The sequence below is a fragment of the Cuculus canorus genome, chromosome 3 (genome assembly GCF_017976375.1).
Source record: "Cuculus canorus isolate bCucCan1 chromosome 3, bCucCan1.pri, whole genome shotgun sequence".
In the NCBI taxonomy this organism is placed as follows: Eukaryota; Metazoa; Chordata; class Aves; order Cuculiformes; family Cuculidae; genus Cuculus; species Cuculus canorus.
The window spans coordinates 109738185-109754042 of record NC_071403.1 but is presented as its reverse complement, the minus strand read 5'-3'; the positions used below and the strand labels follow the sequence as shown (position 1 = coordinate 109754042).

At 45.6% G+C, this 15858-nt stretch overlaps 1 protein-coding gene across 1 annotated transcript in view; it reads left to right on the top strand.

The window, feature by feature from the left end:
* KIF26B (kinesin family member 26B) overlaps positions 1–15858 on the top strand; it is a 288623-nt gene that overhangs the window by 260924 nt on the left and 11841 nt on the right. Inside the window, exon 12 of the mRNA XM_054063280.1 lies at positions 22–3457. Coding sequence (XP_053919255.1) covers positions 22–3457 — 3436 coding nt within the window. The remainder of the gene's footprint in view (positions 1–21; positions 3458–15858) is intronic.

Genomic DNA, 15858 nt, shown 5'->3' with positions numbered 1-15858 from the left:
TTTTTCTGTCTCATATTGCAGTACACATCAAGTTCTTCTGGAGGAGAAAGCTCTTGTGAGGAAGGCAGGATGCGGAGGCCAACCCAGCTGAGGCCTTTCCATTCTAGAAACACTGTTGACCCAGACTTCCCTATTTTGCATTTATCAAGTGATCCTGATTATTCGTCGAGCAGTGAGCAGTCGTGTGACACGGTGATTTATGTTGGCCCCAATGGCACTGCCCTTTCTGATAAGGAACTGACAGATAATGAGGGTCCCCCTGACTTTGTTCCTATAGTTCCTGCTCTGCAAAAGACCAAAAATGAGGGCAGGCTGGAGGAATCTAGTGAATCAGGACCCAGCAAATCTGAGAGAGACTGCCTGAAATGCAACACCTTTGCAGAGCTCCAGGAGAGACTGGATTGTATAGATGGCAGCGAAGAGACCGACAAATTTCCTTTTGAAGAGATGCCTGCTCAATTTAGCTCAGACCAGATGTCGAAGTGCTCTGTCTCAAGCCAGCTGGCAGAGCTTAGCCACTTACCAGAGTCAGATAAGGAAGATACGATGCCAGAATGTCAGCATCCTGATACAGAAGCCAAGGAAAATATAAATGCAACACCCAGCAAAACTAAGAGAAATAACTCCCCTGTTCCTTCTGGAGCACTCACTAATGTTTCAACTCCTTCTTCTCCCAGGAGTGTAACAGGAAGCTCTAGTAAAGAGCTTAGCTCTTGTCAGTTAGCACACAGCACCAGCTTGCAGAGCAGCAGAGAGGGTCTAAACACCTGTGGATTTGTGGAAGGCAAACCTCGGCCAATGGGTTCACCCCGGCTTGGCATTGCAAGCCTCTCAAAGACATCTGAGTACAAACCACCAACTTCTCCTTCCCAGAGGTGCAAGGTCTATACACAGAAAGGAGTCCTGCCCAGCTCCACTCCCCCACAAGCTCCCCTGGGTACTGGGATGACGTCTAGTGAATCTGTATTGCAGCCAGAAATCCGGACTCCACCTGTAGGCATGAGCCCTCAGATCATGAAGAAGTCGGTGTCCTCCAGCAATGGGGATTTTGAGGAGAGCACTCTTGAAGAAGATCGGCAACAAAGCATTTCTCCGGAATCCAAGAAGGAGATTTTGAGCACCACCATGGTGACTGTGCAGCAGCCATTAGAGCTGAATGGAGAGGATGAGCTGGTGTTCACGCTTGTAGAAGAGCTAACCATCAGTGGGGTCCTTGACAATGGGCGCCCAACCAGTATCATCAGTTTCAACAGTGATTGCTCTGTGCAGGCTTTGGCCTCTGGGTCCAGGCCGGTCAGTATTATCAGCAGCATATCTGAAGATCTTGAATGTTACTCCAGTGCAGCTCCTGTGTCTGAAGTTAGTATCACTCAGTTCCTTCCCCTTCCAAAGCTAGGCCTGGATGAAAAATCCCAGGATGATGACAGCAGGCGTTCATCCATCAGCTCATGGTTGAGTGAAATGAGCACAGGGAGTGATGGTGAACAGTCGTGCCACAGCTTCATAGCCCAGGCATGTTATGGGCATGGGGAAGCAATGGCAGAACCCCCTGTCTCAGAGTTTGCGAACACCATACAAAGTGCCAGCATGATTTGTGTAAGTGACAAGCAGAAGCCAGTGACTGACAACATGCTTATACTGTCAGAAATGGGGGAAGAAGCTTTTGGCAAAGTACCACCCATAAAAGGTTGTAAAATATCAGCTCTAGGGAAAACTACGGTCACAATCAAAAACACTGCAAGCCTCAGCAGGTGTGAAGGCTACATCCCAATGAGGACAAACATTACCGTGTATCCATGTATTGCTGTTAATCCCTTTAAAGCACAAGACACTGATGACATACCAGCAGTAACTGCAGACCCAAAGGTCGTCCATCCCCATGATGGGAAAGAATCCAGTGCTAAGAAGGATATCAAATTTGACGACCCTTGGCTGAAGAGAGAAGAAGATGTAAAAAAGGACAGCTCTGGCAGCAGTGATGGGCCAAGGCCTGACCCAGCCACAGTTTCAGCCAAGCCCGAGTACAGCACAAAGGAGTCCTCAGCAGACAGGTTTAGCAGCAGCAGCAGCAGCACTGGGGATGCCTCTATTTCCCCAGGATCTGACAGTCTAAAGAGGATTGTGGATGGGTGTGAGGTGGCAATGTCTGGCTCTGCAAACCAAAGCCCTGTTCATTCTAGTGATGGCTTGAAGAATGGCAGCCTCCCTCGAGGGCTCCCAAAGGCAAGCAAACTGGAAGAGCCTGACAGTCACCTCCATCCTTCTGCTACTGACATCAGCGGAGTTGGCTCTCCTGCCCTCCCCCAATTTTCTAAGGCTTGCCTTGACAAGAAAATGGTGTCTCCCAAACACTGTGTCCTCACTCGTCCCAAAGGGACCCCTCCTTTGCCACCAGTGAGAAAGTCAAGCTTGGATCAGAAGAACAGAGCCAGTCCCCAGCACAGTGCAGCCAGCAGCACAACAAGCAGTCCCTCCAGCCAGCCCATGTCCTTCCTGGCCAGCTTCCCCGAGGAGCTGAATGCCAAACAGAAGGGTCCTGGCATTGACAGCGGTGGCAACAGCAACAGCAGCAGCAAGCTCTTCAGTGCCAAACTGGAGCAGCTTGCCAGCAGGACCAACTCCCTTGGGAGGTCCACAGGAAGCCACTATGAGTGTTTGTCGCTGGAAAGAGCAGAAAGTCTGTCCTCTGTGAGCTCCAAAATGAGCCCTGGCAAAGACACCACCATGCCTAGGGCTGGAAGGAGCCTCAGCCGCAGTGTCATGTCCTCACCCACCAATTCGGGGCTCTCCCAGTCCGCAGGTGCCTCCCCAAAAGCCAGCCAGTCAAAGATCTCTGCAGTCAGCAAACTCTTGCTGGCAAGTCCCAAGGCCCGCAGCCTGTCTGCCTCTGCCACCAAAACGCTCAGCTTCTCAACCAAGTCTCTGCCTCAGTCCATAGGGCAGAGTTCCAGTTTGCCTCCAAGTGGGAAGAACATGTCCTGGTCAACGCAGTCCCTCAGCAGAAACCGGGGCTCAAGCCTTGCTTCCAAATTGCCCCTCCGGGCTGTAAACGGGCGGATTTCAGAGCTGCTTCAAGGGAGCACCAGTGCCAGGGGCTTACAGCCGCGGGGAACCTCAGAGGCAGACGACCGTGGGGGACTTCCTGGAGATGAGAAGCCAGCTGTTCACATTCTGCCTTCACCTTACAGCAAGATCACCCCTCCTCGGAAACCTCACCGCTGCAGCAGCGGTCATGGGAGTGACAATAGCAGTGTCCTGAGTGGGGAGCTGCCTCCTGCCATGGGGAAAACAGCCCTCTTCTACCACAGCGGAGGGAGCAGTGGCTATGAGAGCATGATGAGGGACAGTGAGGCAACGGGGAGTGCCTCTTCAGCACAAGACTCCATGAGTGAGAACAGCAGCTCCGCAAGTGGCAGATGTCGAAGTCTGAAAAATCCAAAGAAACGATCAAACACAGGTAAGCTTGCAGTGATAAGAAAGAGGAATGCAGACCAAAGCAGAAATGAGTACATCATGGGGAGAGTAGGCTTAAAGGTGAGCTAATTCAGTACCAACTATGTGTATTAGCAGATATCAAGGCAAGAGTAAATGTCCTAGGCTCCTTTCTTCATTTTGCAACATGCACAAGTGCTGTGTGGTTGTATTGCCTTTGCAGTGGTGTCTTCTCACCCATATCATTTAGGTTTACTTCATGTGAACAGAAGAACATTTATCACTAAAACTGGTTAGTATTGCCAAAGGCAGCCACATTCAAGTATTCATTTATACAAATATTCTTCAGATTTGATTCCAGAAAGATGCTTTTTGTAAGTCTGCAAAACATAACTCATTATAAACACTTTGGGCACAGACTTCACTCTTGGTATGCACATATTTCACCAGCACAAGACCAGAGTCCTGCTGAATAGCAGTGTCTCTTGTGAGCCCACTTTTACGCCATGTGTGCTCTGGGTGCCCCAAGGTGTGGCTGAAACCACTGCTGAGTTCGATCTTCCCACCTGGAAGATGGGACAAAGTTGTGTCCATACATCTTGAAAGATGTTACCCTGCCTCTCACATGCTTTTCTTTTAAACTTTTTTGAGTTACGAGTCCTTCTTTTCCCAGTAATTTATAGATGACAATACATTTTAGTAATAACAATATGTGGGAACTACTGTACTTAGGCACTTGCAAATCTGAAACCTTTTCAGTGATCACAGAGAGGATCAGAAAGACTTCATCTTTGTTCAGATATAATCCCTAGTAGCTTTCATGTTACTGAGGACTTTTTAATTAGATAGCAAGCCTCCTGGGTCATAATAAGAGTCCGTGCAGTTGCAACTGGCATATTTTCCCACAAGAACAAGTTTCAGAAAATTACAGGACAGAGGTGAGGAGCATCCATCAGTGGTCATCTCACCTTTTTCGTGGATGCTGTTTTCCCAGCTTAAAGTGGTAGTCTTGTCCTAACCTAATTTTGAAAAAATTGCACATTGGCATAGGAATTGGTATGCACAGGTATGTGAAATATCAGTGACTACATGCCCTACAGTAGCACTGGCTGTCCAAAATGTGTTAGTCTCATAGAGTTCTTAATTCACCAGCCATTCCCACATGCTGGGATACTGACCTCTGGGATTCATTTGCAGTGAACTAACTGAGTAATGCGTAACTCTACCTTTCTTTATGCTCTTGACTGTGGTAGCAGGAAGAACATGTGCAAAACAGATGTGAATACAATAGATACCGCTATTAAAACCGTATCCATGAGTGCATGGCTGATTGTACCTGTTCAGATGATGCATCTGAAAGTAATCACTCTACGCAGTGCAAGCATAGATCCAGCGGTGAAATAGTCTTTCTGACGTTAACTCTGCATCCTATGAGAAAATCTTTTCCTATCCCTTCATTTTATGTAGCAATAAATTGACTTTCCTCTTTCTTAAGAGCTGAATCCATACGAGATTTTAAGTGTGTTATTTCTGATGCTTTTCTGAGTGATTCCTTATATCTGCAAGAAATTCCTGTATTGTTTTAAATGAGTTGTACTTGTATCTGTGTTTTATGCAAATTAAAAAAAAGAAATCTTTACTACTTTCCATATCTCTAGCAGCAAACAACTGCCCAGAAATTGATAAGGCTTCACTTTATTATAATCCAGGTCCTGTTTGCATTTGGTCCTTCAGCAGTGAAATCTTAATTCTATTTTGATGTGTTTGGTAATAGTATAATTTTTCACATGTCAGGAGATTTATGATAGCATAAAACCAGGATTATGACTTCAATGCAGGAGAACATGAAGGAGGAGCTGAGATATAAGGGAGAATATAGCTGTTCACAAATATATTTTTATTGCATAATAAATAAAAAAATGCAAAGGTTTGCAGTCTTTCATCCTCTGTAATATCTCCTTTCTATATGTCTGTTCTGGTGTGAATATTCTCTCTTAAGGAGAACTTTTTAAATAAAAAAGATAGCAGACAAAGCTTTTGAGCTCTTAAAAGACAGATATTATTTTAATACATAGTGTCAAGAGCACTGGACCTTTCCTGATTTGCAGTCACAGATCCACTGTGCTGTAATGGATATGGCACTATAGATATGCTCATTTCAGGTCAGGCAACCTTGTCCACTTTATTTATGATTATTATTAACAGAAATGCTAGCTGTCAGACATGATCAACATGAATCAGCCCAAGGTCCCTTTAAAAGGAGCTATAAAGAGTCTTTAAGATAATCACCAGCAGCCCTGTCAGATCTCACAATTACTTTTGAAGTTTTGACACATTGGAGAGACATCTTTGTTTTCTTGAGATTAAGATCTTGTCTTTCAATGCTCTTAAGTGCATTATTTGTATGTGTAGGTTCTTTTGACCTGGATGTCATACATGAAGCATCAGACCTACATTGACAGCATTTGAAAGATAAAGCTAATGCATACCCTTCAATGTTAGCCTTAGGTTGAATTCTGGGCTCTGCCTGGGTACATGTACGTTTCAGACACAGGCCAGTATTGTGTGTACAAAATTAAGAATTTTAAAAGAAATTTTTAAAAAAATGCCTTTTTCATTCTGGTACCTATTGAAAAATCAGGTATTTACATCATGAAGCATGTAAGACTTAGCCCTGAAGCTAACCTATCCATTTAATAAACATTCCCATCTTTCTAGCATTTAACATTGGTCATATGACATCGTGTCAGTATATATTGCCCCAAAGTGACTGCTTATGGCAGAAACAGGGCTATTTCACACTGATCTATGGCTGTACATTTCAAAGCTTTGTATAGCTGCTCTTTAATACACCCTGTGATGTTCGTATTATTCCAAACCCCATTTTACAAGTGGAGAAATGAAGGCAGGGAACTTTGCTGACTTGCTCAATGCCTACAACGAAGTAAGAGCCAGATTCAGGGTGCTACAGACACCCTTGACTCCTAACCTTAACTGACTTGGCTACACATCTTCCCCTGCCCTTGCTGGGCAGTGAAGAGTAGGGTTTCATTCATAATTTTCTTTTTGTGGCGCACCCTTCCTTCCTCTCCACTGCAAGTCTCCTCTCCTTCAGGCAGTGCTGTCTTGAGCAGGGCACAGAAGTGTTAGGGCATAATTTGTATGATCATCACTAGCACTGATTATATGTAATTTTTTAATTTCTCATAAGTTTCAAGGGCCAGGGCCCAGTGCTGCTCCATGGAAAAGCAAGGACAAGTGCTTTTATAGTGCATGATAATGTGTGTTATCAGGAAATGCGTTCTGGCTGAACACCATTTTACAAAAGCCATATTTGTATCCCAGGAACACAACACGTGTGAGAAGAACGCAGGTAGGGTAGCAGATTAGGACTTGCAAGATCTATGTTATATTCTCTGTTGTGCTGCTGGTTCACTGTAGCACCTTGGGCAACTCATGTAATTGCTGTGTTCTCTGGGTATCACCTCATAAAACTAGATAATAGTGTTGTGAAAAAAGCAACAGCAGGGTCCTTAGATCAGAATTGTTAACTCCCTGGTTTTTGCTCTTCTGCTTTGTTCTTTTTAGCATCTTTTCCCTGGTTTAGTTTGAGGTATGCGAGCACTACTTTAAAATAATTCTTAATGCAAAAGGTGACTGGATGATTTCAGAGATGCAGCTTTGGTGGTAGCTCCAGGTCCTTCCCACTGTGGGCTAATAGCAAAGCAAGAGCCTTGTGTCTATTGACATTTATGCAGTAAAGCCAGGTCCTGTTTGCATTTACACGTAATGTGCATGAATGCCTCGTTTCTGTGTTTTACCCCTATTTCCTACAGATGATTTGCCAGTTCCTGCCTCTTACAGTGTTTCAGAGCTGCCTGCTAGGGTACCTTCCCTGGGGACAGCAGGATGGGAGAGTCTCTGAGTGATTCATCGCAGGCAAGGCTTTTCATGGAGACCACAGACATCTTCCTGAGGCTGTTTTCTTTCCTGTTCCCTTTCAGAACAGAGTTGGATGCCCAAGAGAGTCCCCATCCCATGTGACATCAAGTTGGGCCAAAGGGCTGCAAGTGTATCACTGCTTGCAGCTCTCTGCCGAGATGGGATGGACCTCTGCCAAGGAGTATGTCTCCTTTGATTTGTCTAGTTGCAGTTTTTTGGAGTTGAGTCTGAGCTTGGAGCTTTATTGATGCTGGGGTTGGTGCTGGCAGGATGAAACACTTGGAGTAGCACTCTGTGACCCAAGCAGGTTTGGGGGAGCAGCAAACATGCAGCAGCCCATATAGTACAGTGGTGAGGACTGCTGCCTGTCAGCTGGTGTGCACTCACGGGGATAAAGACCCAGGACTTGGGCGTTAGAGGAAAGTGTGAATCGTGGGAAGGAGGGAGCCAGCTGAAGAGGTGAGGCACAGGGGAGAAAGTCCTTACCTGTGAAATGCTTTCAAGTTTTGTCAGTGTAGGTCAGTTCAGCCCTCCTGAATATTGAGTATTAGCATCAGAAAACAAAAACCTAAGTGATGCTATTGACAGTAAGGCCAAGTTGAAATGAGAATGACAGAAAATCAGTCTCCAAATGCTGACTTCCTGAAGTTTAGACTTTGTGCCCTGATTTGGAGCTGTGTATCTCAGCATTTGTAAGACCCTGCTCTTGACAGTCCAGGATAGAATTCACACACATATAAGCGTGTGTGTGTCTGTGCACATGCTTTAATCTTCTTTGCATGGGGAACCTGTCTGACTATAGACAATTAAAGATTCCTGCTGCAGCATTTTATGGCTTTTGCAGTAAAGTTTCATGACTCCTTGCGGCTCTTTGTCAGTACTGTTTCACCACCAAAGCAGAGCAAATTGCTACATCATTTTAAACACTTTCATAAAAAGAGAGATTGTTAAGACATGACAATAATTATCTACAATTAGTGTCCCTTTTTGTGTCTTACTTGTGTGCTCTGGGCATTACTGATGGAATGGTTTTAAAGATGGAGATTTGGGGGTTCCTGGAAAGCCCTGAAATGTGTGTATTCAAACACTCTCTGGAAGCACTTAGCCCTGCTTACAAAAGCAGCAGAAAAAGCCAGAGGCTGAATCTGCAGGTTGTAAATTATGAAAGTCCATCTCCCACCAATATTGCAAAGTATCATGTTTTTAAACACGGCCAAAATGATAATGATGAAACAAAACATCAACAAAAAGAGTCTGAGCTTTTCCCGTTGAATCCAAGTGAAAAGGAATTTGGTTCTTGTTTAGACTGCCTAGGGCACAGTGTTTGGAAATTGCCTTTTGTATCACAAAGCCATAGGGCGTCTCCAGCATTTCTACTTTAACTTGCTTTCCAGTGATGTAGCTAATTGATCTCCTGCATTATACCTTTGCCATGACAAAGGATGTTTAGAATTATACAGGAAAAAGCTGTTTGCATGCAGGTGATCACTTTATGCATATAACTGCTGGCTGGACATCCCTGGGGGGGAGCAGACAGAGGGGAAGTACGGGCTTCAACTCCAATTTTTTTTTTGTTCATTAAAACAACAGCATTGATTTTCCCAGGTCAAAGCCAGGCCATTTCATGCAGCAAATCTGTGTTGAAAGGGATCAGAGTAATCATTTTTTACACGCTTGACTACTGCATGCCAGCACTGAGCTTTCAGCCACATGAACATAGGAATGATTTAATAGAGGAAATGGCAGCAGGCTATTGTGCACAGTGAAGGCTCTATGTAACATGCATGACTGAGTTGCACACCATTAGGCCGAGTGTAAATAAAACCTGCTCCTGACACTGCCACAGAATTAGCTCACTGGAATGCCTCCACCACTGTCCTGTTGGGAGCTAATGTTCTGGCTGCAGAGCCCCTTCCCCCTCCAGCCTCTGCCTTTGCTGCTCAAGCACCCGGCACAGCTATTTAGTGCACTACTGTAGTAACAATAACCAGCTCCTTAAATAATGCCACAATGCTGACGAATACCTGTTAAACCAAAATCCTGCCTGAAGCAAGATAAATACAAGAGACACTGGTTGTCTTTTGCTGGGAATCATGGGTGCTGAAAACTCACCACTCGCCCACCCTGCCTCCCACCCCTATGATGCACATCTTCCCAGGAGCATATCCTAGGTCACTTGTCAACCTGCCACACTGCAGGAGGGCTGCTTCCTGATCTGCTTTCAGGAGTACTCATTCACCAGCTCTAAACAGCCCTCAAAAGCTCCTTTTAAAGTGAGACAGTGGTTCAGGAAGCAAGGTTAAGAAATTGACTGGGTGGGTAGAAAAAAATTATGAGCGTGCTGTACCTTGGAGTGTTCCTTATACCAGTACAGAAGCAACATTATCTAGTACATGTATGGACAGGAGATTATAAACAAGGGTTGCTTTATTCTTCTGCACAGCAAGCAGTGATTTCTAGTCTCAACCGCCCTTGTACTTCTTATTGATTCAAAACAGCAGAATTGCATAGAATACGGCTGAATTATTTTACAGTGAAGTGGGCACAGGAGATTTTTTTTTTCTGAATGGCAGATCCTGTCGGTGTTTCCTATTCCAAGTGTTCAGATGCAACATGGTCCTTCCTATCCAATCTGAATTGCCAAGATAAGTGAATGCTGTTTAGGTTTTCTGGAAATAAGTGCCTAGATTCTTTGGTGTTTGGAGTACTGACCTCAAGATGGCCACCCTAAATACTTCTGGTGAAATCTCTAGGCCATCAGAAGGGTCTTTCACTTGAAAGCATTGGCCATGCCTTCAGTAAATGGGAGCAAAACTGTATGGAAATACAGATCCCCCGTGGGCACGTGCAGCCATGCAGACACTGGGCTGCAGGGAGTGCCCCCCTCCCACCCCACACTGAATCGCACCAGTGGTACCGACTTCAGTTCTGGAAGCTGTGCTCACATGGTGGAACTCCTCCACTTGGTGTCAGAGCTAAAGGGAGGAAGAAACTAGACTGAGGACTATCAGGGAGTGTGAGAGGGAAATAGACCCATGGAGCAGCACCCTCTCACAAACTAAGCAGGCTGCCAGAGCGAGCACAGTTGTGAACTACCCATCCACCAACTGTAAGACTGAGGAGAAAAAAGGTGGGGGATGGCAGCAGGTTCCTGCCCTGATCAGAATGCCTGTTGTCCCCATTCACACAACAAACCCCCAGGTTCCCTTGCAGAACAAATACGAAGCACTGCAAGCGGAATCAATCACCGCAGGTGAAGAGGATGGCTCTCACGGCCTAGAAACATCCCCTAGGCTGCGCCATCCTTAGAAGAACATCAAAACAACCTCCGAGTAAAAGAAGAGTGATTGTCTTGGGGGATTCCCTTCTGAAGGGAACACAGGGCCCTATCTGCAGACTGGACCCACTGCACAGGGAGGTCTGCTGCCTTCCTGAGGCCTCAGTGAAAGACATCACTAGAAGACTTCCTTCCCTGGTGAAACCCACTGATTGTTACCCTCTGCTAGTGTTCCAAATAGGCAACAAAGACATACAGAGGAGGACAGTTAAGAGGAACTTCAGGGATCTGGGGAAAATGGTGAAGGGCTCTGGGGCACAAGTAGTGTTTACCTCCATTCCAACAATAAGGAATGAAGAGGGAGGGAGAGACCAAGAAGAATCAGTCAATTAATACCTGACTCCAAACCTGGTGTGAGGAGCAAAACTTTGGGTTTTTTGATCATGGACTGGCCCATGCACTGCCAGACTTCCTTACCAGGGATGCTTGTCTCCCAGGGGTACAAAAATCCTGACCAAAAATCTAGCAGGGCTCATAAATAGAGCTTTAAACTAGATGTGAAGGGAAAGGGGGATGGAACCATTATAGTCAGGAGTGAGCCTGGAAGTGGAACTTCAGTGCCTGTGAGATGGTGTACTGGGGAGGACCTCCAGTACATCAATAGAGAGCAAGTGAGGGCAAGTACATCTGGTGAAGGAAAGGATGCAACTGGCACTGATGGGTTAGACAGTCGAAGTATCAGTCATTTGGAAATTAACGCTATCCTTTTTATGAGAGTGGAGGGATTATCAGCCCAGCTGAAGTGCATTTACACCAATGCAGGCAGCATGGGCGATAAACGGGAGGAATTGGAAGCTATTGTAGGGCAAGGAGACTATGACATAGTTGCTATCATGGAAACACAATGAGGCGACTCGCATAATTGGAGTGCTGCTATGGTGGGATATAAACTCTTCAGGTGGGACAGGGAAGGTAGGACTGGAGGCTGGCTGATGTTGTGCCCATCTACAAGAAGGGTCAGAGGGAGGACCCAGGAAACCATAGGCCTGTCAGTCTGACCTCAGTGCCAGGGAATAACCTCAGTGCCTCACATGCAAGAGAACCGGGTGATCAGGCCCAGTCAACATGGGTTCATGAAAGGCAGGTCCTGCCAAACTAACCTGATCGCCTTCTATGACAAAGTGACCTGCCTGCTGGACGAGGGAAAGGTTGTGGATGTAGTCTTCTTGGACTTCAGTAAAGCCTTTGACACAGTTTCTCATAGCATTGTGCTTAGGAAACTGTCAGCCTTTGGCCTGGACAGGCGCACACTCTCCTGGGTGAAAAACTTGTTGGATGGCCGGGCCCAGAGAGTGGTGGTAAATGGAGTTAACTCCAGCTGGAGGTCAGTCCCCCAGGGCTCAGTGCTGGGTCCAGTCCTGTTCAATATCTTTATCAATGACCTGGATGAGGGGATCAAATGCACCCTTAGCAAGTTTGCAGATGACACTAAGTTGGGTGGAAGCGTCAATCTGCTGGAGGGTAGGGAGGCTCTTCAAAGGGATCTGAACAGGTTGGACTGCTGGGCTGAGACCAATGGCATGAGGTTTAACAAGGCCAAATGCCGGATCCTGCATTTGGGGCACAACAACCCTATGCAGCACTACAGACTGGGGGAAGAGTGGCTGGAGAGCTGCACGGAGGAGAAAGACCTGGCGATCTTGGTTGACAGCCGACTGAACATGAGCCAGCAGTGTGCCCAGGTGGCCAAGAAGGCCGATGACATCTTGGCTTGTATCAGAAACAGCGTGACCAGTGGGTCCAGGGAGGTTATTCTGCCCCTGTACTCGGCACTGGTGAGACCGCACCTCGAATACTGTCTTCAGTTCTGGGCCCCTCACCACAAGAAGGACGTTGAGGCTCTGGAGCGTGTCCAGAGACGTGCAACAAAGCTGGTGAAGGGCTTGGAGAACAAGTCTTATGAGGAGCGGCTGAGGGAAATGGGGTTGTTTAGCCTGGAGAAGAGGAGGCTGAGGGGAGACTTCATTGCTCTCTACAGCTACCTGAAAAGAGGTTGTAGAAAGGAGGGAGCTGGCCTCTTCTCCCAAGTGACAGGGGACAAGACAAGGGGGAATGGTCTCAAGCTCCACCAGGGGAGGTTCAGGCTGGACATCAGAAAAAAAATTTCACAGAAAGGGTCATTGGGCGCTGGAACAGGCTGCCCAGGGGGGTGGTGGAGTCCCCATCCCTGGAGGTATTTAAAAGATGGGTGGATGAGATTGCTCAGGGGCATGGTTTAGTGGTTGGTAGGAATGGTTGAACTCGATGATCCAGGAGGTCTTTTCCAACCTGGTGATTCTGTGATTCTGTGAAATCTGAGGAGTGAATAGCTGTGTGCTCTGCACTGGGGAAAGAGCACTATAAAATAAGCTAGGAGAATGGAGGTCAATGAATGGGAAGGAGTTGGTTCAGTCATGGACAATTGCCCAGGAGGGAGATCCCATTAGGAAATGGGAAAGAGAGAAGTTAGTATTGTGTTTTCAATTTAAACAAAACAGGATGCCTATTGTCAGATGATGAGGGGGAACAGGACAGATAATCCTTGCCAGTAAGCAGTTTGATGCTACATTTGAGGTTGATGCCATTGCTACTGTACGCACAAGCACAGTATTTCTTGGAAATGAAGGCACAGGAGGAATAGTGGGAGCTTAGGACTATTGCTCTGCTTAGCCAGGATTGGTTTTTGTAATCGCCTTGAGTTTGGACGGACTGTCTAGTAAGAAAAAGCAAAATGCTGAACAACAGATTCTGTATAGAAAGACAATTTTACCTCCCATAACATTAAGTGCCGCGGGGCATAGCTTTGGCTCCACATCCAGCGTTTGAGCACACACTATAAACTTCCAGAATTATGATATATCAAGTTACAGTTTCATTTTCTGTTTGAAACACTTGGAAATTTCTAGGACAACGGTTGTTCTGGAACCCATTCAGATGTATCCTGCTTAGTAGAAATACACATCAGGCTTCTTTTCACAAAGATATTACATTTATACATTTTGCCTTTACCTTTTTCACAGAAAAGATGCTTAGTCTGGAATGTGTGCTTGGAGAGCAGAAATACACAGTACTTAAGCAAAACCAGAACTCTTACAGTTTCTGACCTGGTCAACATATACTTTTATGAGCACACATCCTTATGCATTTGGGAAATTTTGCTGAGGTCAGTGAGTCTTCTTATCCTTAAAGTTACCCTTACATACCTAGCTGGCTTGGTGTGTGTTTCTAATACTTTAAGGCTTCTCTGGGCTTATCTTTGTTGAAGTATGTTGTAGCTTCATTGATACTCCTCAGTCAGATCTGCTTTCACACTGCACGCCTTCACTGCTGTGTTACTCCCTTTTTCTAGACAGTAACCTGGCCAAACCTTAACCTATAGCTCAAGGTAGAGCAAGAGATCCATTTTGAAAGCAAATCTTATATTCTCTGCATTTTCAGGGCTATGACATTGTCTAATTATTCATACTCAGGCTAGGCTCAAGATGGGTTATTCTGAGTGTAGATAAGTTCAAGCTAAGTGAAAAACATAACCTCTAAGACATTTAGCAAATGGTGTATTGCTTTACATGCCATATGGTCATAAATTGAAGGTGTCATTCAGTCCTGTGTTCAGCTTACAGGTTTTCTTTGGGATTGATTTTTGGTATAATTTCCTTTTTTAATGGAGGAATGAATCCCATTTACATGACAGGAAGGTCAGCTGTTTTGCCGAAGTGCTGGGCAGGGTGCACAGTCGCGCAGTCCCAGCCAGTGAGGCAGATGGAGGAGAGACCTGCTGAGAATTGCTCCTGCTAAGCTCCCAGGCTGCCCACTGCATTTATAAGACATGTAGGGAAGTAGAGGACTGGTGCACTGTAATTCCTACAAAGCATTTTGTTTATTATACATTCAAAATTTATGACATCCTAACCCCATCAAGTGCTCCCAATAAATTTGGGGCTTCAAATGGGTATTTTCTATGTAAATGGAATATGGTATTCATTTTAACAACTTAATTGTTGTGTCTGTGTGTTGATACGGATGAGCAAGCTGTCAGCTGCTTTGTGATGCTCACCCTAAAGCACTGCTTTGCTTGTATCTCCTTACTGATCCCAATTAAGATGAAGTCAGAAAAAAGCAGAGGCTAAATGGAGATATCAGTAGCAGGAGTCTCCTGTCAAAAGACACCATTATTTTCTGTACCTGGGCTAATAAACAGCCTATTAATCAGTGCATGTTTAGAATAAACTAGATTTGGTTTGCCTCACTGCAAAGATTCACAAGATCTTATATTTCGTTACTCCCAAAAGCACTCTAAACCTCAGATAAATCAACCTGAGTCAGCATTCAAGGCTGAGATTAAAAAAAAAAATCCCTCTTTCTCTTTCTTCTCTGCCTCACATGCAGACATATTCATTGGTAACCTGTGTTGACAGCCCCTGCACCCCAAAGAAGCCCCATGGCAGATGGCAGTGAGCCGACCCACCTCATGTGGCTCTGTCCTGCTACATTGCCCTGTATGCCAAGAGCTGGCAGCTTCGCTTTGTTGTGATAACCCACAGGCTATCCAGGCATGAGCTCTGGCTAGAAGAACATAATGAGCTCATGTTAGCCTGTCTCCTGCCACTACTGTAGCCTCTGCTGCCTCTCCACCAAGGGGTAAACACAAGTAGCTGGACCCTCAGGTTGGAGCCCTTCTTCTAGAGCACAAGCTTCTGTTTCTCATTCAGCCAAATGGGAATGCAAAAACATTCACCGTCATCCTTGTTCTTCGTACACTGATGATATCTGCTTTACTTTGCTACAAACAAGGGTCTGACACTGTTCCCATGGCAAGGTGAATCAGAGCTGTCCACCTGCATTCTCAGACCTGGACTTTGGCTCTGGTTGGTGATGCAGTTTTTCCAGTGGGGATGATTTAAAAGTGCTTCATTTTACAAGAAAGTGGTGTTAACAGCCATGGTGGGGAAAAAAAAGAAAGAAGGAAGATAATAAAACCTCAAAGAAAATGGCACTACTTAACCATGCATGGGAAAGCTAGACAGAACGAATTTCCAGTCTGCTCAGCTGCTTTGTTGAAATGCTAGAGCTAGTTCTGTAGACGTGGCATGAAAGGTGATGCAACCATCAATGCGAGGCACTAAGTAAGAAGAATTAGCAGCACTCAGCTGCGTTATACAGGAGGTCAG